At 42.0% G+C, this 27,353-nt stretch overlaps 1 protein-coding gene across 1 annotated transcript; it reads left to right on the plus strand.

Annotated features, from left to right (window-relative positions):
• LOC308693827 (olfactory receptor 52K2-like) lies at window positions 1-25,960 on the plus strand (the record flags this gene model as incomplete). The annotated part of the gene is made up of 5 exons (XM_081370921.1): window positions 1-280; window positions 14,669-14,702; window positions 14,940-15,428; window positions 22,370-22,820; window positions 25,949-25,960. The coding sequence occupies 5 exons, from the start codon at window positions 1-3 to the stop codon at window positions 25,958-25,960; spliced, it is 1,266 nt and encodes a 421-aa protein (XP_081227047.1).
• Window positions 25,961-27,353: the final 1,393 nt, after the last annotated feature.

The following is a 27,353-nucleotide window of genomic DNA, read 5'->3' on the forward strand; positions in this document are numbered from 1 at the left end:
ATGCGGGAGGCCGAGCGGACCCGGTTCCTCGACACCCCCATATCCAAGGCTGGCCTATTCGGCGGTGCAGTCGAGGATTTTGCCCAGCAGTTCTCGACTGCCCAGAAGCAGACTGAGGCTTTAAAACATGTCCTGCCCCGGCGGCCCGCTGCTTCGGCGGCGCAACTGTCGGCACAGGTGCCTCAGCCCGCTCGCCGCCGAGGGCACCCTCCTGCGGTTCCCGCCCCTCCCGATCGGCCCCAGCAGTCCGCTGCTCCCGGGTCGCGTCGTAGAGGAAGCCGTAGGAAGGCGCCACAGCCCTCTCCCGCCCCGCGCCCCGCTAAACGCCAGGCTAAGCGGCGCTCCTGAGACGGGCTGCTCAGAGATGGCGATGAGGCCTGTCTGGGCCTTCGGGTCAACTGGGAAAAGAGCAAACTTTGCCCCGTGCAGAGGATCTCTTTTCTCGGTATGGAGATCGACTCAGTCGCCATGTGCGCGCAGCTTACGAGCGAGCGCGGGCAGTCACTGCTGACTTGTCTTCGCCAATTCGAGGGCAAGAGTGCGGTTCCACTGAAACTATTTCAGAGGCTCCTGGGGCATATGGCATCTGCAGCCGCAGTAACGCCGCTCGGATTGCTTCATATGAGACCGCTTCAGCTTTGGCTTCGCGATCGAGTCCTGAGGTGGGCATGGCAACACGGCAAGCTCCGGGTCCCAGTGACTCCGACCTGCCGTCAGATCTTCACCCCGTGGTCGAACCTCAGCTTTCTACGGGCCGGAGTGCCCCTGGAACGAGTTTCCCGGCATGTTGTTGTCTCAACAGATGCCTCCACCACGAGCTGGGGCGCCATGTGCAATGGACATGCTGCCGCGGGCTCCTGGACAGGACCCCAGCGCCTATGGCATGTCAGTTGCCTCGAGTTGCTGGCTGTACATCTCGCCCTGCACCGCTTCCATGCGCTGCTCAGGGGTCAGCACGTATTAGTCCGATCAGACAATACCGCGACAGTAGCGTACATCAACCATCAAGGTGGTCTGCGCTCCCGCCGTATGTCACAACTCGCCTGCCACCTCCTCATATGGAGTCAGAAGCATCTGAGGTCGCTTCGAGCCATTTATATCCCGGACACCTGAACCAGGCGGCCGACGAGCTGTCTCGAGTACGGCCTCTCTCTGGAGAATGGCGACTCCATCCCCAGACGGTCCAGCTGATTTGGGATCAGTTCGGCGACGCACAGGTAGACCTGTTTGCCTCCCACGACTCGTCCCATTGCGACCTGTTTTATTCCCTGACCGAGGGCACGCTCGGCACGGATGCACTGGCGCACAGCTGGCCGCGGGGCCTACGCAAGTATGCGTTTCCCCCAGTGAGCATTCTTGCGTGGACCCTGCGCAAGATCAGGGAGGACGAGGAGCAGGTCATATTGGTTGCCCCATACTGGCCCAACCACACCTGGTTCTCAGAACTCATACTCCTTGCGACAGCACCTCCCTGGCCAATTCCTCTGAGGAAGGACCTCCTTTCTCAGGGACGGGGCACCCTTTGGCACCCTCGTCCCGGTCTTTGGAACCTCCACGTGTGGCTCCTGGACGGGACGAGGCAGGTTTGAGTACCCTACCACCAGCGGTGGTGGCTACCATCACTTCCGCTAGAGCATCGTCCACGAGACATGTCTATGCGTTGAAGTGGAACCTCTTCGTCACCTGGTGTTCTTCTAAACATCAAGAACCCACAAAATGCCCCATCAGTGTCGTGCTTTCCTTCCTGCAAGAAGGGTTGGAGCGAAGGCTTTCTCCCTCCACCCTGAAAGTGTATGTAGCCGCCATTGCCGCACATCACGACGCAGTTGATGGTAAGTCCTTGGGAAAGCACGACCTGATCGTCAGATTCCTGAGGGGAGCCAGGAGATTAAATCCTCCTCGTCCTCCCATCGTACCCTCTTGGGACCTCTCAGTGGTTTTAACTGCCCTGCAGAGTGTTCCCTTTGAGCCTCTGCAATCAGTGGAGCTTAAGTTCCTGTCATTGAAGACAGCGCTCCTGGTTGCATTGGCCTCCATCAAGAGGGTAGGGGACCTGCAGGCATTTTCCTTCGTGCTTACGTAGACAGAACGCGGTGTTTCAGGACCTCAGACCAGCTCTTTGTCTGTTATGGTGGGAAGCTGAAGGGAAAGGCTCTCTCCAAGCAAAGGTTGTCTCACTGGATAGTGGACGCCATTGCTTTGGCTTACCAGCAGCAAGGTCGACCGTGCCCCCTTGGTGTGACGGCCCACTCCACTCGGAGTGTGGCATCCTCTTGGGCTCTAGCGCATGGCGCCTCGCTAACAGACATCTGCAGAGCTGCAGGCTGGGCGACACCTAACACATTCGCGAGATTCTATAATCTCCGAGTGGAGCCAGTTTCTTCTCATGTACTCGCTTCAACTAGCCGGTGCTAGATTCTGCTCAGGTGTCTTCGCTTGCTCGCCATTCCTCTCCATGGACGAGATACGTGCGATATTCCTCAGATGAGCCTCATAAGCCCTGAGTCTCCTCCAGCACTGACGACGTCAACGCCAGAGTTATGCCACTGGCAGCTTTCGCGCTTGGCTAGGTGTCTCCATGTGCATGGTTCCCTTCGGGCGACCCCCACATGTGTATTTCCACTGTAAGCCTCTTTGAGCATGTGTCTTTCCCTTGGCAAGCCACCTTGCCACCCCTGGGGTTGAAATATTCCACCTGCGGCTGGACACCCCAGTGTTACTCCGTATGCAGCCCTTCGGGGTCATATGTGTATTCCAAGTCCCCCCCTTCGGGTTGGGCATGATTGCATATTTCCACTGGATATGCTTCCCAGTGTACCTTGGTATTCCTGTGTTAAGTAGGACTCCTTCGTCCGTGCTAGTCTCACGACAGGGAGCTCAGACTTACGCAGGGCACTGGAAGACAGTCGAGAGGTGGCGTGATTATACGGGAACCCCATTCGTCGTCATCCGACGTAACTCGGAGTGACAACGAAAGGGAACGTCTCGGTTACGTATGTAACCCTCGTTCCCTGAGTAGGGAACGGAGACGTTACGTCTCCCTGCCACTTCCGCTGTACCGCTGGAACGCCTGAGTTCAGTCTCGGCTCCTCAGCGAAGACATATCTGCATGTTGCCAGCGACTTCCTTTATACCCCCAGGGCGGGGCGGAGTTACGCTGTGCAAATTCCGCAGACCCATGGCATTTCTTTGCCATTGGCTCGTGTTTTAACACTCGAAGATGATAGGATTTCTAAGCGAAACCCCATTCGTCGTCATCCGACGTAACGTCTCCGTTCCCTACTCAGGGAACGAGGGTAACATACGTAACCGAGACGTTCACATCAAATTATACACAAAATAATCTTAACGTTACGCTGATATTGATGATAGTTCATCACTTACGCTTCGAAAGAATTGTGTTGTTGGGATTTCCCCACACAGAGATGCGTCTCGACAGAAATCACCATCAATCACCATCAATCAACACAATACACAGCCATCCGGCCAAGCAAACACTGAGGAGGACTTCACAAACTACACAGTAAATTTGAAATCCGTAAATCAACACCAATAGAGTTATTTCAACACTTTAAAAGTGTATATATGGGAACCACCCACAAAGTGTTAGTTCAACACTTTCAAAAGTGTTGCCTCTCGCAACACCGACGCAGTGTTACAATATGAACACTAAGAGAGTAAAATATTAACACCAATGCAGAGAACAACAACACTGTCACAGAGCTGGGTGCAGTTAAAATTCTACACTGTTCTGGTGTTGACCTAACACCTTTAAAAAAATGGAAATCACAATCTTCTCAAGCTTATAGGAGTGAAAATTTACACCATCCTGGTGTTGATAAAACACATTTTTACAAATAAAAACACTAAGGGAGTTACCAGTTTTTTTCTTATTAGTGTTCTGCATCTGCCACTTTAAAGAACTGTAAAATAGACTCTTTGAAATAAACACATCACTCTATATTACTCTTTCAAACCTTTATTTCAAAACAGTCCAGAAAGTTAAATTGTAACCTCAGTCTGGGATCATAGTAGAATTCTGTTCCTTGTAAAATTAAAAATAAAGGCAAAATGCAAGCAGTTGTTTTAACAAACTAGTTTTTTATTAACTAACAAGCCCCTTTACATCATAGGTTAACTTTTAAAATAAATGATGAAGGCACAATATAGGCATTTATGTCACCAGAATTATATGAAAGCTGGTTATTCAAATGGTCTGTAATACCTCAAGTCATGTACATGTCAGTGAATGTAAGTTATGTGTCAGTGAAGTTGATTCAGTACCTTCAACTTTGCAACAGTACAGCAGTGCTTGGGTCAACAACATTCAGCAGATGAAAAACAATTGCAGAATATGAGTGGATCAGTTGTGTCCAGTTGCTAACACTAAAGTTCAGTGCATTGTTGTTTCACAGAGAAGGAAAGGCTGTGCAGATCCAACTTTTTCGAAAAATCCTGGAGTGCTGGTTCCCTAGACAACACAAAACCAGACCAATTACAATCAATACAATTTGTGTTTTATAAATACAGCAAAAGTTTATGGTGGAAATAAGTTAAACCGTTTTAGACTTTCGTGACTCAAACAAGAAACTATTTTGGTAAGATTAAGACTTGAATTTACTGATTTCCAAGTAAATTAAATACTTTATTCATCCAAAAATTTGTATTCTGTCATTAATTATTCACCCTTATGTTGTTCCAAACCAGTAAGAGTTTTGCTCATCTTCAGAACACTTAATGAAGATTAAAATAGAGATTTCTGTCCCTTGATCGACAGCCTTTTCAACTACCACTTCCAAAGCCACGGAAAGGTACAAAGAAAATCACAAGTAATCCATGTGACTCCAGTGGTTTGACCTCAATTTTACGAATTTTTTTACTACAATTTTAACTCAACTTTATTTACAAAATATTAATCTTCAATGCACAATCACACAACAACATCTGCTCTCGCATTAACAACATGCACGTGTTGTAATTATCTCATGAACACATGTTGGAAATTCAGGGTTCTCAAGTTTTACCAAAAGCTTGGAGTGAGATCACATGTGGTTGGGGGAGGAGCCTAATGGAGCCCCGCCCCCACCTGTCCCCGCCGCCCAATTTTACCCATTGTTCATAATTAACCAGCACAAATTGAAATTATAACAATTGGTAAATCTAATAAATGACAGAGCAATTCATCACATCAAATATACTCTTTAATGTTATATTTCAAAATTACAAATAAGTTATACAAAAATTACAAAAATATAACAAATTGCTCCAAACAGTTTGGAAAAACAAATATTTTTGCATTTTGAATGTGTCTAGTTGAAACGGCATAATGATTTATTGTGTGGTGGGACATTGTGAACAAATTACATATTAGTGTATTATTAAGGTGTGTGTGTGTGTGTGTGTGTGTGTGTGTGTGTGTGTGTGTGTGTGTGTGTGTGTGTGTACAAGAGTACACACTCCAGCTTATGAAATGTGTTTTGTGTTGTAAGTGTTTGAAAAATACAAATGCAATGGCAATGATTAATGTATGTTTTGACAGGATATATATTACCCAGAGCACTCTGCTTTAATACGTATGTAGCCTTAATGTAACTAGAAATACTATTAATACAGTATAATATATAATTTAAAATAAAATAAAAATAAATACATTTAAATTTATTTAAAATAAAATGAAATAAAAAGAAATACATCTTCATTCCTTCCCATACCCACTAACATTTCCCTTAGTTTCAGATAACGTAAGCTAGCCAAACTGAGCCAAAGCTTCTGGCCTGGTTGCAGAGTAGTTGTAGAGTTTTTGACTGCATCAATAGTAATGTATACGATGGGCTATATATTAAATGTTCTAGCCTAAAAATGTTAGACGAGCTTTCTTCCAACTTACCTTCTCCATCATCACGACGTGTGTTCACGCGATGTTGTTGGTTACCTAGTAACAAACGTACGGTGGCCGAGAATGTTCCGTCAACTTCCGTGTGTTCGCGCATCTATGTTGACTATTAACGAACGCAATCTGGCCGCGAGATTCGTGCTGGCGCCAGGAAACTTCACTTTGTGTGCCCGCGCCTCGTATACAACGTTATATATAAAGCTTGTAGGACAACTTGGTTGGCATTGCCTTTTCAGCGTGAGAAATACACGGTGTGGCGTGTGAACTGGTTGAATTGCGTGTGTCTCACGGCCAATGCGTGAGACTTGAGAACCCTGGAAATTAATATTTTATAAATTAAGTGGTAACTGGTTTTTGCTGCAAACACAGCACTTGCATAGTTTAATAAAATGTATGTTCAACCACTGAAGTCGCATGGAGTACTTTAATGATGTACCTTTCTACCTTTCTGGGGCTTGAAAGTGGTAGTTGCGTGGACTGTCAATGGAGGGACAGGAACCTCTCAGATTTCATTAAAAATATCTTCATTTGTGTTGTGAAGATGAAAGAAAGTCTTACATGTTTGGAACGACATAAGGAGTAATTAATGGCAGAATTTCCATTTGTGGGTGAACTAACCCTTTAAAGGGATAGTTCACTCAAATAAAATGTTGGTATGTTTTAGCTTACCTCAAGGGCATCCAAGATGTAAGTGTCTTTGTTTCCGCAGTAGTTTCAATTTTGATATTTTTAGGTCAAACCATTCTTGTCTGTCAGTCATATAATGCAGGTCTATGGTCACCACCTCAAAGAGCATGCACAGAGTCCAAATTAAAACAATTCCCCATCGTAAGTACACGAGCGGTTTGTGTGAGAAAACGAACAGTATTTATATAGTTTTTACCTCTTGTACACAACCACGTCCAAGTGATCTGAGGGCGCACGCGCTTCCTGGTGTGTGACGTGTGCGCGCGTTCTGGCTTAGTCTGCGCAAGGGCCGGAAAGCACCGGAAGTGATCTCTCATGCGTATACGTCACTCATTGTTTACACAGAACAGAGATTGTAGGTAAGACGGCTAATAGAAATGGTACTAATTTGCGCTTATCCGGGATGTTTAAACCAACGTAAAAGAAAACAATTACGTATGCTCGCGCGAACTCATCCGGGAGTGGTAAACAATGAGTGATGTACACACCAGGAAGCTCGCGCGCCCTCAGATCACTTGGACGTGGTTGTGTACAAGAGGTAAAAACTATATATTTACTGTTAGTTTTCTCACACAAACCGCTCGTTTCGTGTCTTAGGCCATCAATGTGTACTTACGATGGGGAATTGTTTAATTTGGACTTCTCTGCGCATGATCTTTGAGGTGGTGACCGTAGACCTGCATTATATGACTGACAGACAAGAACGGTTTGACCTACAAATATCAAAATTGAAACTACTGCGGAAACAAAGACACCTACATATTGGATGCCCTTGAGGTAAGCTAAAACATAACAAAATTTAATTTCAAAGTGAACTATCCCTTTAAGAATAAATTAAGACCTGCACCTTAAGAAATCTCACTAAATAGTCAGCTGCCAGAAGAATCTTTGCTCTGTTGTTGTGGCTTTGTGATGTTGGGGGCAGGTGATTGGCAGATTTTTTTCAGATCAGTTGAGTCTAAAATTAAACAGCAAGAAAACATATACCTGTCAAATCATAAAAAGGTTTGAAAACTCATTTTAAGTAAAAAAAAAAAAAGATTTACTTTTGTAAAATAATTTGACTGGACAAATTCAAAATGAGTTATGAAACACAGAAAATCTACCAAATAGCAACAAAGCTATGATTATTTTTTATGTTTGTGCCCATGATTCTCTCATACATGTATGTTATCTGTTAAATCTTACCATCACCAGGTTCTAGTCTGTACAGTCTTTAGACACCCAGCCTGCTACTCTTAGCTACTTGGTGCATCATAGAAATGCTCTAAGCAAACACAAATAGCAAAATCAACTTTTAAAGCATATCCAAACATCAACCAAATATAAATCTGATAAATACATTTTGCATACATATTTAATCTGAAAGAATTACTTAACAATTTTAAGAAAATTGGTCATCCAAATAAGGAAATAAAGTGACAATTTCACGTGCATTGTAAGTCCGCAGTTTGTGGAGTTGTTGTTCTGTTTTTCAGTTAACGTTATACGTTAGGTGTGCTGGCAACGAGAGTAAAAGATAGTTTGAGGATAAATACATAGGCTACTTTATGATATTTGCACGTCACAAATATTATCATAAAACAATATAACATTATAAAACACGTAACGTTATTGTAAATAAGTTAAAACACTTACTCGGTGTTTTCACTGTTAAAAGCAAACTCCGTGTCTGCACTGCGTCATGAGTCAAAGAAGATGGAGGGCCTAACGTCAGTCTGGGAGAAAGGTTTGAGCGCGCACATCACATAAATATCGTTACAAAACAATATAATGCCATGAAATACATGTTGTAAATTAGTTAAAACACTTACTTTCGTCGTTTCCCTGTTAAAAAGCAACACCATCCTGGTCTGCTCCACATCGCGCGTCATGGAAAATGCCCCTCTGAGAGCAGTTTAGCCATGAACGGCATATACATATTGTTATAAAACAATATGATGTTATAAAATGCATGTATAAATGCGATATAACACTTAATTGATGCGTTTTCCCTCCTCGTATGCCTTGCATCGCGAGTCAAAGAGAATGGCGTCTTTGAAAAAAGTTTCAGCTCGTCTGGTCGCGCCCAGCGCGTAAATGTCCCGGATGTAACTAATTACACTCTCTCTGTGTTATTAATTTAACTCATAGGCGTAATTGGGGGACGGGTGGGACATGTCCCCACCACTTTTTGCTAAGGTCGATATTGTCCCCACCACTTTTGAAACATCTCGCGGCACGAATGTACCAATACAAATAAATAAAACATCTCCAGTTAACTAGCAGAGCATTCATTTAGTTCGTTTGTAAGAGGCGATCTACCGCTGAAATGTGTTGTTTTTGAAATCAAGTGGTCAAAGTGCTCGTTGCCGCTGCGATCAGTGGCGCTGATACTGTGTTCTCTTGTGGCTCGCGCACAGTCTTCACTCGGACGCACGCTTCAATCCGTTGTGGAGACTCTCTATTCGTTCTGGTGAAATTCCCAAACAAAATGCATACAAACGTATGCTTGCCTGATATACAACCACTGATAAACATAATCGGTTTTAATGAGAAGAGAAAAAAAAAACTATACGAGTGTGGATTAGAACCCACAACCTCTGACACGCTTGGCAAAAATTCTACCACTGGACCATTTCAATATGCACTATTTCAATCGATTGCTGGACATCGTAATGTTATTGTACATACATCGATTTATGATTCAGCATTCATACCGCCCCCCCCCCCCCCCGTTTAAAAAAAAAAAAACATCCCACCCACTTTTTAAAACAAAGTTACGCCACTGATTTAACTCCACATATTTTCACCACCCAGAGGGTGCAGTTTACACCCTTAATCCCTTGAAATTCAACACCAGAAAATTAACACTTTACTCTAAAAGTCCTTAACACCAGGATTTCAACACTGGAGATTTTACTGTGTACTAAAAGTGCATATTTCTCCCTATTTTGGTTATATCATCGACTTTTGTGGCCTTGATTCGACACAGCGTCCGCAAGATCATCATCCAAAACCACGTTGGGAAAACGCACTGCTCACAGACCACTCTAGCGACACTTCCAGACAGTGACGTTTCTTAAAGCAGCACTCAGTAGCTTCGGGATTTCTTCGCTGTATTCTCGCTTTTTGCTCGCAGGTTTCTCTCTAGAGCTCCCCCCACAGCTTCGGAATAGATATTTGACAACACTGTTGTAAAAACTCTTTGGTGATTCTCAGACACCAGAGGCTAGTAGATCAACGACATCAAAGCAGATGGGACATTCTTTAAAACATCTTCTTCATTCGGGTTCGAACAGCGTGAGGGAGCGCAATAATGACAGCATTTTAGCAGATTTCTTTTGGCCGTAAAGCAATTGTTTACATCGCGAGACCTGATATCACGCGAGACTTCCTGCCGCGGCGGCCGGCGGCCCGCCGGCTCAAAGTTGCAAGTGCGAATTTTCCGCTCACGGGCACCAGGCGGGTGCGAAACGACCACCATTCAACCCGAAATAAGTAATATAACCATTCCAATGACTCCGAAGCTGTTCAGTTAAGGTAAAAAAGTTACTTAGTTCACCTTTAAAGGGCCAGCGTAACATTCCATCCATGGATGAGAAATGCACTAAAACATTTTATATGTGCAGTTCACTTAACCCAGGGCTTTGATAACCAGTCCAGTGATTGACTTTAGTAGCTTTTTACCTGGTTACAGCTACATTACATTTTGCTAACTTTTGTGACGCATTAGTATTATAAGCATCTTAAAGATTCTTGTGTTGAACATCCAATCAGATTACGTTCAAAGACAATGGTCGTAAAATAATTTCCCTCCAAAGGAAAATCCTCTCATTGGCACTTGCACCTCCAGAAGGTGTTACTTCTTCACACTTTAAAAACCCAAGATCAGCTTTTAGCCCCTTGCCTGGCAGGGATCACCAGTGATCCCAACTATTTGTTGTTCAAAATGCATTACTATTTTAAAACATCACACTCTTACTTGATCTGGACAAAATCAGCATCATATGGAAGGTTCAAGACTCCAGCTTCGATATTTGACCACGGTTTATGATTAAACTGGTTTGCAGTGACATTAATTTTTTAATTTATGACAGGAGTGCAAAATAATTCATCTGTAACGATCGTTATTTTGAATAGAATTAATCACTCACACAACATCCATTCTCGTCTTCTCCAGTTTATTTGTGCTCAAATACATATAATAAACAGAATCCGTCAGGGCAATTATTACAATGGTGCGCATATTTGGAGAAATATTGATTAATTATCATATGTTAGTAAAATATTTCGACAATGCAGAATACAATTCCTATTCATTTTTCACTGAATAATACCATATAAACAGCTGAAACAGCGCACGGAGCTTGCTGTGTATCTCCTCTTCCTGATTTGAGACAGACATGACCTCGAAGAAATATGATTCGGCTGTCCATCTGTCAATCACCATCATGTGATTCAACGTGACCTCTTCTGCATGACGCGTCCTGTGTATACTTCCTGATTCAGCACATTCATGATAAACAAAGCGAACGTGACATTTCTTCACCGAAACAAGTTCTAATAAATGCACGATTTAAGTATGTGTGTTTTGTGTGTTATTTTCGTGCGATTTGGGGTATTTTTATATGAATAAAAAATAAAGGTAAGGATAAGCATAGCCCATAGCTTCATATAAAATGCTAAAAATGACATATTTCACATTCGTTTTCTGACTTAAAACCATTCTAAACCGCGACCGGAATATAATACAAACACTCGATGGTGTTTTAAAGTGAGCTTTAAATAAAAGTGTAATATTAATAAATTAAATTGTGTCATGTAGCTTGAGGCTAACTGTTGTGCTAATGCACCTGCTGCAGGAGCTGTCTATTCCATACAATCATTTTTTAAAAATAATTCGCATTTAAAAGTTCCAAGAATATTTTTTAGTTGTTTGTTTTCTGACAAGGCTTAAGTTAATAGGTGGATTATAGTCTATGAGGGTTACACATTATGTGTCAATGGCTAAGCATTATGCTAGAAGAAAGGCTATAATGGCTGCATTCAAACAAAAGAATAAGAATAAAAGAATGATGAAGACCATCACAGGTGTGAAAGCTTGGTCGATTTAAATGAAAAGAACATGAATGGGGCCAGTTATCTTTGCCAGACATAGTCAGAGACAGTAAATAGGTGTTTAGAGTGCAATAAACTATTTGTTGAGAAACTTGTTTGCTTTCTCTGAGAATTCTCCCCTGACATGGTCTCACAATAGGCTTCATAAAATGCATAATTTTAGAGATATCATTCTCAGACTTGAAATGAAGCATGACCACAGTTGTGGCTACACTTTAGTTGTGGTTATAAGTTGCTATCCTAAATTCACATAATATGTTTATATATTTAATAAATATATTTTTAATATTTGTTGTTTTTGTTTTATGTTTGAGCTTATATATCTCAATATTAATAACAGTCTGGTTAATTTTGAGTCTTGAACTGTAAACTCTCAAGGGTTGGCTTTCTAAATATATGTTGGTTATGTGTCTATTCAGAATGACTTATGAGCAGCAACCTTTTTATTTTGGGTATGTCATGTATGCAGCCCTTGCCAAAATTGGGGGTGAGAGGTAAGGGGTTAGCTAGCTCTCTCTTAGTCCCTTTCTGAAATGCTGACGTGAAGATGATGAACTAGAAGCTTCTAAGGACCCACCAAGCTTGTGCCAGGCTGCGGCCTTGTCTTTCCATTCACCAAAGATACTCTGAAACCCACTGGTTCTCTCTCATCAAGACTACATCAGCAAAGATCAACTGGAGCCTCAACAGATTGCATCAGGACAGTTTAATTCAAATGGGCGAGACATGCAAGTATCAAACTTAGTCTCATTATTTGATACATTAAGTATCCTTACCCCTTTTAAAGAAGGGTGTGTTAGAACTAAACTGATGGTTTGCTCAAGGCTGTTGATCTGCTGAATTTCAAACAATGCTATAATTTCTTGCTTTCCTGTATTCTGCTTCAGCTCTCTTTCCCTTGGTAAACTGTATGCATGTATGTGTGTGTATGTTAGAGTAGTTTAAGACTAGTTAATAAAATCTTGTTCATGTCACACGTAAAGTTGTCCGTGTCTCAAGCTCATAACTGGAGTCACTAATCATTTAGATCTTGGTTACTGCTCTTAGTAGTACTGTAAATTAAGAAAGACATTTCCCATGCCCTGGAAATGTACATTTCTTAGAGTTAATAAACAATTAATCCCGAGTGTTCACAGGACAAACAGGTTAATTGATTGTAATATTAATTCACGACATTAAGTTAATTATATTAACTGATCCAAATATTCATAATCAATTATAACAAGTTATTATTGATTATTAATATTTCATAGAGCTAATTTGCTACACTCAAATTTATACTTTTATAAATGTAACAATATTAGCTCAAAGGGGAAATATTAATAATAATCCATAATTACCAATTACGATTAATTATTAATATTTGGGTCGGTTAATTAGATTAACTTTGAGGTAAGCTAAATTAATACTACAATCAATTTATCAGTTCCAAAGAACTCTTTGATTATTCATTTATTCTAAGAAAAGTGTATCTTTCATGGTCACTGAAAAATAATTATTCCTTAGCGTGTACAGCACTTAAAGCATGTAACAAGATCAAGATCGTAAAAGGGACTTTGTATGCAAGCAGAGACTTAGAAACAAAATCCATATTGTGCACACGTTTTATTAACTAACTCTCAAGCATAACTAGCACTAAACAAACATACATGCATAGGTAAAGGGGGTGAGTGATGTGGAACCGGAAGCAGGAAATAGAACTATGGAAAAGATCTATTTAACATTGAAAAGAACCATAAGCTTATCATTTTCAGAGCACCTCATTAAATTGATACTTGCATGGTCAATTCTTGGAGTGGTTGAAGATTGAATTTGTTGCTGGGTCCTTGAGTGTCAAATGTCACTGTATGAGTTGCAATCGTTTCTTCTCTGCTGGATGGAGAAGATATGCTGGACTTTCGTGGTTAGTTCGACACTGTTCTCATAGCTGAAGTGCAGATTGGGGCCTGCCAGCCCTGGGCCGGAGAGGACACGCAGAGCAAAAGGTGGGAGTTGTGATGGTCTTCTTCTGCATTGAATGAAGATGTGGAACTCCTGAGGTTGTCCTTGATGCTGTTGTGGTGGAGAGAGAGTCCTCTCTCTCCAGATGAGCACATGGCTGTTGTGATTCGAGGCCTGCTGAGGCCACGCTGGACAGCACGGCACCCTGAACGTAACAAGAAGGCCAAGAGTTGATAGTTGTCCATTCCGTGATATTCCGTGACATTCATTTCTAGATCAGTTTGTTTCTGATTAATGCAGCGAAGTCTGCAATGGAAGATTGTTTCTGTTTTCCCATTGTCTCTCTCTTGCACATGCGGCCACATTCCTTTGGATCGTAAAACTCTCTGTGTTTCCTGTAACAATACACTGTCCTGCCAGTGTGTTAGCTTCATTTGGGATGTTAGTTTTTGGTGAAAGTTTCACAGTGAGTTTGCTGGATTATTCATTAAATAAATGAATTGTGTGTGTCCGATTGGTCCAGACGCTACATAAACTAAAAAGTGGGCCAATTAAGTCCCAAGTATTACTGAAACAGTACACTTACAAGTATACTTCTAGTACATTGGTATTGGTATACTTACTTCATAGAGCATTCTTAAAAATATACTTGAACTTTACTAAGGTATAGCCTACTTAATAAAATGAACTTGAAGCATACTTATTTTTTTATAAGGGATATATACTGTGTATATATAATGCATAAGTGAAAACCTGTGGCTGTTTCTATTCCAACATGGGAATAGTTTACAGACTCATGGGAACACGACATAGTGTATTTAGAGACCATGATTTCATGTCACGCTTTCATTTCGCTCTTACATGTAAGAAAAAGAATTATGATAGTTAAACAATAGTTATCGAGAGCACAGGTTAATGCATGAAAGGCCTATGTAATTAAACACAACATCATATCTTGTATCTGTATCTTTATCTTTATATAATGAAACATTCACTGAACATCTAACTTGTAACGGTCAGCTTGATTTTTTTCCTCTCTCTTCACAGCAACCAAGTACAACAAAGAAGCCTCACAAATAAGGTAAAATTAAGTGTATTCTAATCATTTCATAATGATAATAGATGAAAAGCACATTCACTGGGCATTTTAATTCATATTGTGAAAGTGAAATCACTGAATAACATAATTGTGAGTAATACTGTAGAATTTTTTATTTATCACTCTCAAATGTAGCACAGCCTACTGGACATACATGGAAAAATGGTTTAGTTTTTATCTTTAGGCATTAATTCCTTTTTTTTTTTTTTTTATGAACAGCATGAAGAATCTTTCTACACAAAATATTTCATTCACAGACTTCAATCTGATTGGTTTCTACAGCCTAGGAGAATGGAGGCCTTTTTTATTTATCCTTTTCTTTCTGATGTTTTTACTGTCTATCACAGCAAATTCTGTTCTCATATATTTAATCATATGTCAAAAGTCTCTGCATTCTCCTATGTATGTACTAATAGGTCTAATGGCTGTTGTAGACTTGATCTCACCTGTATTTTTTGTACCTAACATGCTTAGTTTTTTATTTAATTGGAGTGGGATATCTTTAACTGGTTGTTTGATACAAATGTTTTGCATTCATTTTGTTGCCTCATTTCAGTCCACTTTGCTTTTTTGGATGGCACTGGACCGTTACTTTGCAATATGCAAACCGCTTTACTATCATAAATACATGGAAATTCCTAACTTTCTAAAGTTTATTGTTGTCCCATTATTTAGAAATGGACTTCTGAATATCACCATGGTCTCTATGTCTGGAAAACGTCTCAGGTTACGACTGTAACCTATGTTCCCTGAGAACAGGGAACAAGACACTACGTCAGAATGACGCAATTCAATTCAATTCAATTCAATTCAAATTTATTTGTATAGCGCTTTTCACAATACATATTGTTTCAAAGCAGCTTTACAGAAAGTGCATTTCAGAAATGTACATAGAGAAATACAGTTAGTTAATCATGTATTGATTTAGGGCATAAACATCGCCAGCGTCGAGTTGTCTCTTCACAGGCGCCGAGTCGTCTCTGCACGGGTGTTGGAGAATCTGTAGTTTCCATGAGAGGCTGGATACAAACTGGAGCTGACGATCTGTATTTACCTCGGGACTAGCGTCTCGAGATAACAACAGAAAAGTATATGGGAAATAATTAGCGTAGCTGCTGTTCGCAATATTAATGCATTCAATCTGATTCAACTGTAGTATAAAATGTAAGTATTATGTGAATGCCTGGCTGAAGAGATGCGTCTTTAATCTAGTTTTAAACTGGGACAGCGAGTCTGAGCCTCGAACAATATCAGGAAGGCCATTCCAGAGTTTAGGAGCTAAATGTGAAAACTAGATTACTGTAATGCTTTATTAGCTGGTTGTCCAGCTAATAGGACAACCAGCTAATAAAGCATTACAGTAATCTAGTCTCGATAAACATCCTCAATAAACAAGCTACAGTTAGTCCAAAATGCCGCCGCTAGAGTTCTTACTAGATCAAGAAAATACGATCATATAACACCAATTCTGTCGTCTCTACATTGGTTACCTATAAAGTTCCGTATCAATTACAAAGTATTGCTACTGACCTATAAAGCCCTAAACGGCTTAGCTTTCGTGTATTTAACGGAACTTCTATCGCCCTACAATCCATCGCGCTCTTTAAGATCACTAAATTCGAGGCTTCTGGTCATTCCTAGGATATCTAAGTCCACTTAGATATCCTAGGACAACCAGCTAATAAAGCATTACAGTAATCTAGTCTCGAGGTCATGAATGCATGAACTAACTTTTCTGCATCAGAAACAGATAGCATGTTACGTAACTTAGCAATATTTCTAAGGTGGAAAAAGGCTGTTCTTGTAACATATGAAATATGATTTTCAAAAGACAAGTTGCAGTCTAATATAACACCCAGGTCTTTTACTGTAGAGGATAAAGTAACAGGACACCCTTCTAAATTAAAGTTGTATTGTAAGAGGTTTTGTGGGCAGTTTTTTGGACTAATAAGTAATACCTCCGTTTTATCTGAATTTAATAGCAGAAAATTACATGTCATCCAGTATTTTATATCTTTAACACACTCTGTTAATTTAGATAATTTAGCGTTTTCATCTGGTCGTGATGAAATATATAATTGAGTGTCATCAGCATAACAGTGGAAATTAATTCCATGTTTTCTTATAATATTACCAAGTGGCAGCATATATATTGAGAATAGCAGAGGGCCTAACACAAATCCTTGCAGTACACCGTAGTTTACTGACGTTATCTTCGATTTTTCCCCATTTACGCAGACAAAATGGCAATGGGGAACGCCTCAGGCGTGACAGGTGTCTGAAATCACTATCAAATCACGGCAATCATAATGACCGGCGACAGCCCGTGAATCATTAACGTGAATGATTAACGTGCGACCTGCAAGTATAAAAGGGGGCCTTGCAAACATGACAAACATCCTATCGTCTGAAGGGACTGTTGCAGGCAGGCCCCGAGGCATGGCAGGAAGACGTAGTGTCTCGTTCCCTGTTCTCAGGGAACATAGGTTACAGTCGTAACCTGAGACGTTCCCTTTCGAAAGAGAACTCTACACTACGTCAGAATGACGCAATGGGGAACGATATACCAACGCCACCATGCTAAGGGGAGTGCATGCCCAAAGGCAGTGACAACTGTCAGAACCGGCAATTCAAATGAACGCTAGAACCACTCACCCCCAGGTCACACTGGGCTGTCAGTGACAGCACTCCCTACGGTCATAGCCCAAGCTATAAGATTCCACACAAAACCTCCATAAACAAAGTTTAGTGAAAGATCTACCTGGGCCTGCTCAAGGGCCTAGAACCACAACTTCAACCTCTTAGAAGGGGTCCCTTCTAGGGAATGTGGCTAGGGAACCTGAGGGAACCCCAGCCAGTCACTATTCAGGGGAACGTGCCACCTGAAATGCCACCAGGCAGGCCTGACCTGGTGTCACTATATAAGACACAACAGTCTGGCCACTTCCTGTCTGTCCGAAGACAGAGCCTCTGGACACTTGCCTTTAGGAAGGCATCCAACCCGAGGGACTGCGAAGCAGGCAGTGAACCACTCAGACCGGATCTCAGAGACGGGATTTCCTGGAGAGTATGACTCAGCATAGTGCTTTACAACCCTTGCCAGCGAGGGGAGTTTCTCTACTCGATCCACGGATCAACCCAGTGTTTGTGTTTCAAAACACTGAGGAGGCCTGTGAGGGCCTAAGGACTGATCTAACTGGGAGGCCTCATGAGAGGCCTACGACCGACTGACCAGACTCAGGAGACCACATACTCATACTGACCCTCAGTGAGGGGAGCATTAGATCTACCTGGTAGGCAACCAGGCTGTAGCAGGATAAAGAGGTTCCAGAAGGGAACCCGTAGCAGAGAATAAAAACTTGAGTCGAGCCAGGGCACAAGCTCACCTTCGGTAGCTGTCTGATAAGGTCTGCTAAACTGAAAGTAAGCGGCCACTAGCTTACAAAACCCAGCACCACTGTGAAACTACTCTCAGGGAGACCTGGAGAGGCCTACTACCTGACAACCACAGTATGTGGGAGCTCACCTTCAGAGAGGCCTGGTGAAGCCTACTACCTGATAACCACAATACGTGGGAGCTCACTTTCAGAGAGGCCTGGAGAGGCCTACTACCTGAAAAACCATGCTAAGTGAAAACACACAGTAAGTGGGAGCAAACCCTTCAAGGAGGCCTGGTGAGGCCTACTACATGACAACCACAGTATGTGGGAACTCAACTTCAGGGAGGCCTAGCGAGGCCTACTACCTGGAACACCATGCTAAGTGGAAACACACAGTAAGTGGGAGCTAACCTTCCAAGGAGGCCTGGAGAGGCCTATTACATGATACCCACAGTATGTGGGAGCTCAACTTCAGGGAGGCCTAGCGAGGCCTTCCACCTGATAACCACAGTGCATGGGAGTTCACTTATAGAGAGGCCTGGAGAGGCCTGCTACATGACAACCACAAAATGTGGGAGCTCAACTTAAGGGAGGCCCAATGAAGCCTACTACCTGATAACCACAGTACATGGGAGTTCACTTACAGAGAGGCCTAGAGAGGCCTACTACCCGTTACCAGAAAACCACATTAAGTGGAAACTCAAGGTATGTTGGAACTCAACTCCAGGGAGGCCTGGTGAGGCCTACTACCAGAGAACCATGACATGAAGGAGCTTTCTTTCAAGGAGGTCTGGAGAGGCCTACTACCTGAAAACCACAGCTGACAGTGGGCCAGACTGGCAGTCCAGTTGACTGTCTATGGGGCTTTGCCTTCAGGGAGGCCTTATGAGACCTACTACCTGATAGTTCAACCTCAGGGAAGCCTGTGGGGCCTGCCACTTAATACCACAGTATGAGGGATTTAGCCCTCAGGGAGGCCTAGTAAAGCCTACTACCTGATCACCACAAAAAAATGTGGGAGCCCATCTTCAGGGAGGCCTGAAGAGGCCTACTTCCTGAAACAGTCTAATCAGCTGGATGTAACTGCTGCTGGGGACTCGCCTAACAGGGAGGCCCGGTCGAGCCTACTAGCTGATAGCAAGTCTTTCTGCTACATTAATAAACACTGCTGGAACCATACTTATAAAAAAACTTTTCCTATAGTTTTTTCCTAGTGTATGCTTCACAATGTTGTGACCCACCTCCGAGGAGGCCTGTTAAGACTTACTACTCGGTAGTGAGCCTTCTGCCCGAACTACCAGGGCCAACCACCGAAGGTGAGCCGACCTAGGAGCCCTATTTTAGGGGCTACCCGGTCAAGGAGGCCTGCTGGGGCCTACTACCTAACTGTGCAGCCTTCAAGGCAGAAAAACTGTTACTACAGCGCTTACAGCATCCTGGTACCTAATCACATTGCCAAAGGCAGTGTACTCAGCAAAAGCAATACCCTCATAGCCGGGGAGTACAACATACGCCACTCTGCCTAGTGGAGGCCCCACTTTAAGGGCCTACCTACTATATGCATGGGTGTCAGCTCATGGCAATGCTCTGGCTTCAAGGGAGCGGAGTTCAAAAGACCGGAATGAAATGTAGTTAGAACTCCCTACTCAACCGGAGCCATCATGGTGTGAGGTAGATAATACAGAGCTGAGAATGGACTACTCAAAACTACCCTGAGTTAGCGGGGGAGTAACACCATATGCCCCTGAAATATTAGACAGGGAGCGGGCCTGCAAGTGGCTCCGAAGGGTGACAGGGATTTGTCCTGTGCCCAGCCTGGGGGAGCGGGGCTTGCTTGCAAGCCAACCAACTTTCACCCATCGTTCGAGCGGTTCAGCCTACTTGATTGAGAGGCTGTGAAACACTCAACCTACTGACACCTTACAGAGCTCAGAGGAGCGAAGTACTCAGGATACCAATGTCACAAACCGAAAGGTAGGACAAAAGATCTATCTGAAGCGCCAGCGTCAGTCTAAACCTAAAGTAAAAAAGCTTCTTTTTTTTTTTTAGGAAGACCAACTACTCTACCTCTAGGTGGCTTAAAGCCCTGAGGCTAACATAGAAATGAGTGGTGGCCCACCATGCATAAAAATGTTATGACAGGAAGGCCATCACCTACTCACACGGGAGCCAAATCTTTTTTGAGCTTCCCCTAAATCGTTCTAGCCACAAGCTGGGGGGCTTCAGGGCCCTGAAGTTCCAATACCTTACCTCATTGCTCCTCTAGGAATGACCCCCCTAGGTCTATACAGGGAACAAGGTCTGTAGAGAAATACAAATTGGTGTTAGTATACACACAGAAATTATGTTAAAACCAACCAGTTCACCTACGGCGTGCGAAGTGAAGACTCGCCAGAGAGTTCTTTATGAACCTGGGGTCCACCACTTTACATGCCTGAAAGAGGCGCTCTCACCAACCAAGCCGAGGCGGGCCATCAGAACTTTGTTCTCATCATAGGCCCAGCCCCAGGCCTGGTGTAAAAACGCCTGGGGAGTCGGGAAAAAGAGGAGAGGGCTGGGATTGTAACCACCCTCCAGGAGATGATCCATTACTAACGCTGTGATCGTTTGTACTGGATCACCTCCCTCAGATCCTTCTTTTTCCTGCGGGAGTCACGCCTCCTTTGTGACCTGCTCCTACATGGAGGGGGTGCACGAGAGGCGACACTAGCTCTCTGGCCCTGTCTACGGCCATCAGGTCGTGAAGGGCCAGGCTCTCCCGCCTGTCTGGGCTCGGATCCGGATCTCAGCGGTATACAGGTCTTGAATGCCGCTGAGCGCGCCTTTGCCTCCCTGAACTTTCCAACCCCCGTCTCCACGGAGGTGCCAAAAAGTTCAGAGGGCGAAACCGGTGCATCAAGGAGAAAGGCCTTCTCTTTCTCCCCGATGCCAGCCAGGTTCAACCACAGATGCCTCTCCGTGGCCACCATTGCCGCCATTGATCGCCCGATCGCAGCGGCAGTATGTTTAGTGGCCCGGAGAGCAAGATCTGTGGTGCGGCGCAGCTCAGCCACCGCTTCAGGGGACAGCCCTGCCCCCTGGTCAAGATCCCTCAGCAGGTCGGCCTGGTACGCCTGCAACACCGCCATAGTGTGCAGGGCAGCACCGGCCTGACCCGCTGCCGTGTATGCTCTGCCATTCAAACGCGCTGTGGTCTTGAGCGGTTTGGATGGCAGGGCTGGAGCACTCAGCGTCGACGCCCGCCCAGACACGAGATGGTTCGCAAACGTCTCGTCAATGGGCGGCATCGACACATACCCATACTCGCCGATCCCTTCAACATCAGCAAAACTAGCCCGCTGATGTCGGTGGATCCGAGCAGAGTATGGGTTCTTCCATGCCCTCTCGATCTCAGTATGGAGATCGGGAAGAAATGGAAGGCTCGCCTGAGCTGGTGGTCTATGGCCGGGGAGAAATTGATCGTCCAACCTGCCACGAACAATTTCTCTCCTAACGCGCCGCCATGGCAGTTGCAACCTGTCAGTGGCGCGTTCCATTACATCCAGCAGCTCAGCATACACGGGGCAGGGTGGCTGAGAGGGTTCAGGATCCACCTGAATGACCTCCTCCACATCCATCACCTGCCCGTCCTGAAGAGCACCTGTTGCAGGAATAGTCGGAGAAAAATCTTCTTCGTCATCCACCTGCAACTCACCCTCGTCATCCGCCGAATCATCTGAGAGGTTAACACCCCTCTCAAGACGATCGGCGAGATCCCTCTGAGAACCCCATGACATCAGTCGCCGCTCTGCCTCAGCGCGAGCAGGACCTGAGCCATGAGGTACTGATGGTGAGCCCTCTTCGCTCGAGAAGAGGGCTAGACGAGAGCGGAGCATTTTCAAAGGAAAATGCTCACAGTTTGCACAGACAGCTCCCTCAAGAGCCGCCTGTGCGTGCTCTTTGCCCAGACAGAGAACGCAGTTTGTGTGTATCACCCGGCGTCAAATACCTTGGGCACGGATCTGCACACTTCCTGAAGCTTCCAGCCTTCTCCGTGCGTTTAATTTTTTTCTTTGCCGACTTTTTTTCAAAATCAAACTGACAGTCCCTGAAGACGAAAGGATGTTTGTCATGTTTGCAAGGCTCCCTTTTATACTTGCAGGTCGCACGTTAATCATTCACGTTAATGATTCACGGGCTGTCGCCGGTCATTATGATTGGCGTGATTTGATAGTGATTTCAGACACCTGTCACGCCTGAGGCGTTCCCCATTGCGTCATTCTGACGTAGTGTAGAGTTCCCTTTCGAAAGGGAACTGTCATTTTGTTTAACAAATGTGATTGATCACTGTTTTTGTGAACACATGGCGTTGGTTCAGTTAGCATGTGGAGATATATCTATTAATAACTTAGTAGGACTTTTGTCTGCTTTCCTTATACCAACTGCAGATTTCATTCTCATTATTGCTTCCTATGCTGTGATTTTTACCTCTGTGTTTAAATCTGGGAAGGCCCACATGAAGGCCATAAACACCTGCATTACTCACATCATTGTTATGACATGTAGTTTGATGTTTGCCCTGATTGCGTTTATGTCATACAGAATAAGAAATATTTTTTCAACCAGTAGTCGTGTATTTGTGAGCACAATGTACTTACTTTTTCCAAGTTGTTTTAACCCAATTGTTTATGGAGTGAGAACAAAAGAAATAAGACAAAGGTTTATTCAGTTTATTAGAGAAGTAAAAGTCTTTCCTTTGCAAATAAATCCAATTTAAAAACATCAACAATATAATATGCCGATTCTGGAACATTTTAAAAAGGATGTGGTTGGTTAAAGCTATAGTTTAAAATGGCCATATAGGCCCTATTTGAAAATTTGGGACTGAAAATATGTAGTTAATAATAAACATACTGTAAACACTGATGGTAATTTACAAGAATGAAATTGTTCACAATGTTTGTATCCAGAACTGAAGGAGTTACTGGCGAATTCAATTAGCAAAAGCAAAAAGTAAAGCCTATAAATATAATAATATATTTTTTATTCCATTTATATTATTTTCCTTGTAAGAGAAATACATTTAGTTACCTGTATCTTTTCTAAATAGAAAAGTACCTACTTGCAGTATACACACCTCTAAAAAGCCAATCTCTATGGAGTAAACAAAACTCACTACTAGAATATCGTAAAAAATCAGGTATTCAACCATATAATCATTTTCAGTAATAAAGGGTGTACCAAAGCTTAGAATCTATAGTTATCTGTAATCATAATATGACATGTAAATTAAGCTTCATATACAGATTTGAGTACAAAAAAAAAAAAAAAAAAAAAAAAAAAAAATATATATATATATATATATATATATATATATATATATATATATATATATATATATATATATATATATATATATATATATTATTTTGCCCCAGCAATACAGACTACTACCAGGAGAGGGAGACAATAATGTATGAGATAATTGGAGAAGGAATAGCATGAACCTGCATATCTTTTTCTCATTATTGCTTTATTATTTCACTTAAAGCTTATTATTATTATTATTATCATTATAATTATTATTATTAAAATTAGTATTACAAACCAGAAGGTGCTTTCTAGCAAAGCTTTGGTCATGGCAATCATTACCAAAACAATTTTTGTTATTTTATAAAATAACCTGTTATTTTGTTGATTAGTCATTCATTTAAATATATATATATATATACATTTTCTTTAGACTCTACATTTTTAGATTTCTAATCATGTCTTTCTGATAATTTTTTTTAAAAGAATTCTATTTTCTGCCTATGCTTAAATGCTATTTAACTCGTTAATTATTGCTCAAATACAGTGTTGAAGTGCTCGTTGATGCCCACTCCAGCTGGTGGTGTCCTAGGAAACCTCCTAGGTTGCCAATGCCTAGAAAAGGCCCTGCAATAATCTCATGTATGTAGTGACTGAGACAAATCAGACACAATTGTTTGTTAAATGTAATCTTTAAAACTCTGGGATCTATGGTCCCATTCCCCCAACAAGGGCAAGAAGGGTCTTGGTAACCATGACTGCGATCAGATAAGTTGGTTTTATTGCTGTTAAAAATGTGGTCATGTGGTCAAGGCAGAGACAATAGGGAAGACAGAAACAGATCTCAAAAAAGACTTTGCTGCATTCATTTATTGACAAACTATAAATGAACATCCATCCCAGAAAATTGTGTGAATGATTTACAGTCTTGTACAATGTTTTTTTGATACTGTGTATTTTATGATAGAGCCAATGGTCAATGTAACCTCACCTATACCATGTTTGGTCTCTATAAATTGATACTTTGAAGATCGAAATGATTGTGTACATGATATGCCTATAGCTGCGCAACATATTAGTATTACAAGAATCTTTCTTAGTTTCTTCATCAGAAACCAATCCAGCTGCACATGCAAATGAGCACGCTTAAAACAAAGATTCATAAATCAACCACAGAGGAGTTTTCTGAATGGGCAACCATCTTCGACTTCCTCACTCCTTGGTTGCCTGCATGGCCTTTCTGGCCCAGGGACGGCAGGTCACAATCTGCATGTGGTCAGCCATGTGCTCATGGAGCAAGAGAAAACCTTCAACCAGAGTCAAAGAGTCAAACAAACCACTCAAGTTCATAATTTCTTCTTCATCCAACGGAGAAGAAAACGTTTGCGACTTCCACGTTTGACACTCACCGAACCATCACCATCCTTTTCCAAGAACTTCAAGAATTGTTTCCACTGCAAACACCATGCAAGTATTGTCACAATAACGAGTTCCAAGATCCAAGTGCAAGTAGCAACAGACAGTTTATTTAGACAGAGAAAATACTCTGGTCAGACAAGGTTCGGAGACTGACGAAACTCGACAGACGATACCACAAAGTGGATATTCAGGGTGCACTACAGGAAACTCTCAATGTGGAATCACAGACAAGGATGCTGGTCGATGTAAACCCCGTAATCCAGCGCAACACTGGACTCAGTTGAGCACGCGGGGATCAAACACAGCAAGCAACTCTGACAAGGTAACTGGCAATGAGAAAAAGACATGGAGTAACGAACCGACACCCAGCATAACTCACTCCAGCTAGATATATGCAGTAAACTAGCTGCAGCTGAAGTGACTGATTAGAGTGATGAGCTGGTCACTAGGCAACAAACAAGCACCACACACATAGACCCAGCACCTACAAAAACACCAACAGATACACAAAATTAACACAAGGATTTATGAACCGTGACAAGTATACATTTAATGAGGTGCTCTGAAGATGATAAACTGATGGTTCTTTTCATAGTTAAATGGATCTTTTCCATTTACCTATGCTTGTTTGCATGTGTGTTTAGATAAGTTATGTTTATGATTTAGTTAATAAAACTTGTGCACAATACGTATTTGGTTCTGATTCTCCGCTTGCAACAAAGTTTACTTTACGATTTAGATTGTGACTACAGGCTCTTAGTAGTACTGTACAATAAGAAAGACATTTCCCTCCCCAGGAAATGAATATTTCTTAGAGTTAATAAACAATTAATGCTGATTGTTCACGGGACAAACTGGTGGGTTGAATGTAATATTCATTTTACTACATTAAGTTAATTCTATAAATTGATCCAAATATTCATAATCAATTATAACAAGTTATGATTGATTATTAATATTTCTTTGAACTAACTCATTGCATGTATTATGTGGCTCAAGCTGGTATCCTTTGCTTGTAATCTGCAGCCAATATGCTTGCCCGCTCTCTCTACCGCTAACATTTAAATGATCTGTTTCAGTAATTGCTGTAAGCTGGTGCAGTTTTCTCTCTGACACCTTCCTCTTCCCCCTTGTGTCTAGATCTGCTCATAGGGCATATTATTTATGTATATTTGTACAGCTGCAGAAGAGGTCTGAAATGCTCTCTGAAGCATATGTGTGTATGACTTAGCAGTCTCTGTATTTGTTTTGAAGCAGCAAAAGCAAATTTATAGTGTACCAGGACCAAATAACTACACTACTTTGAGCAGATATACTGAGGTGTTTAGAGCATATACAAGGTCAGAGAGAGAGATTATTGTATTCAGAGGGAGCAGTGTCACAATTATCCACTGAAGGAGAGGTGAGATGAACCCATGTGTAGTTTTATTTAACCAAAAGTAAAAGAGCTGTAAAGATTTTAAACACAAGACCAAGTTATTTTACCAAGTTATTTTACGCCACCCTTGGGAATTTCACCCAGGTAAATGTTAACAATACCCTAAAATTGGTACTAGGTCACACAGGTTCGACTCTCTTATAAAAGATTGTAGGCAAGAAATGTACATATAAAGTATATAGTATATCATATATAGTACAAGTTACAAAAACTTTATCAAGCAATTAATTTTAAAAGAGAAAAGAGATCACTTCTTTAAAATACCCTCATTGATAAATATGCAGGTTCTGACAACTCTTGGTTTCAAATAGCACGACAATAACAATAAACAAAAAAGAAAAAAATGCAACACAAAGAAACCGCAATTTACAGAGACTAAAATGTATACAACTCACAAAAACAAAACAGAAAGTATGCCAAATCACTCAGCTCCTCGTGCCTGCGACAGCATTCAAATGAAGTTTGAATAATTTGTTATTATTAACCCTCTGGGGTCTGAGATGTTTTCTGGGCCCTGGAAGTGTTCTGATATGCTCTGGCATTTGTGCTTATTTCTGTTACTTGTGACATTTTCATGGCTAAAGTTTAATTACACTGTATTCAGCACAAACTCCGCTACAATAATATATCAGCAGCATGTGTGTAAAAGTTTGTTGCTTTGAGATAATGACATTTATGCGTGGTTTGTGAAAATACAAAAAGAAATTCTCACTGAAATAAGGTCATGAAACCCATACTGATTATTTCTTCACAAGACTTTTGAAAATTGTATGACGTAGCCTAGAATATTTGCTCTAAAACCATGTGAAAATCACCCTGACTGCTCATTCAGATAAGACAATATATTGATTTTAAAAAATTTGTGTGAAAAAGCTTTATGCGGGAGCTAATATGTAAGCTTTTCACACCTGAGAAAGACAAAGACCCTCCCCTAACAGCCCTATTAGGAGCCATCAGGCCCTATCATTCTGAGCAACCTTGCACAAAGAATGAGGAGATTTAAAAAAGAATGGCTTTTAGATTTTTTGGATTTATTTACAACACAACATAATCCAAAGATACACAACAAATGACAAAAAAGCACTCATTGAAAACAATAATCCAAAG

This window comes from Scardinius erythrophthalmus (genome assembly GCF_964197995.2).
Source record: "Scardinius erythrophthalmus genome assembly, chromosome: 7".
Taxonomy (NCBI): Eukaryota; Metazoa; Chordata; class Actinopteri; order Cypriniformes; family Leuciscidae; genus Scardinius; species Scardinius erythrophthalmus.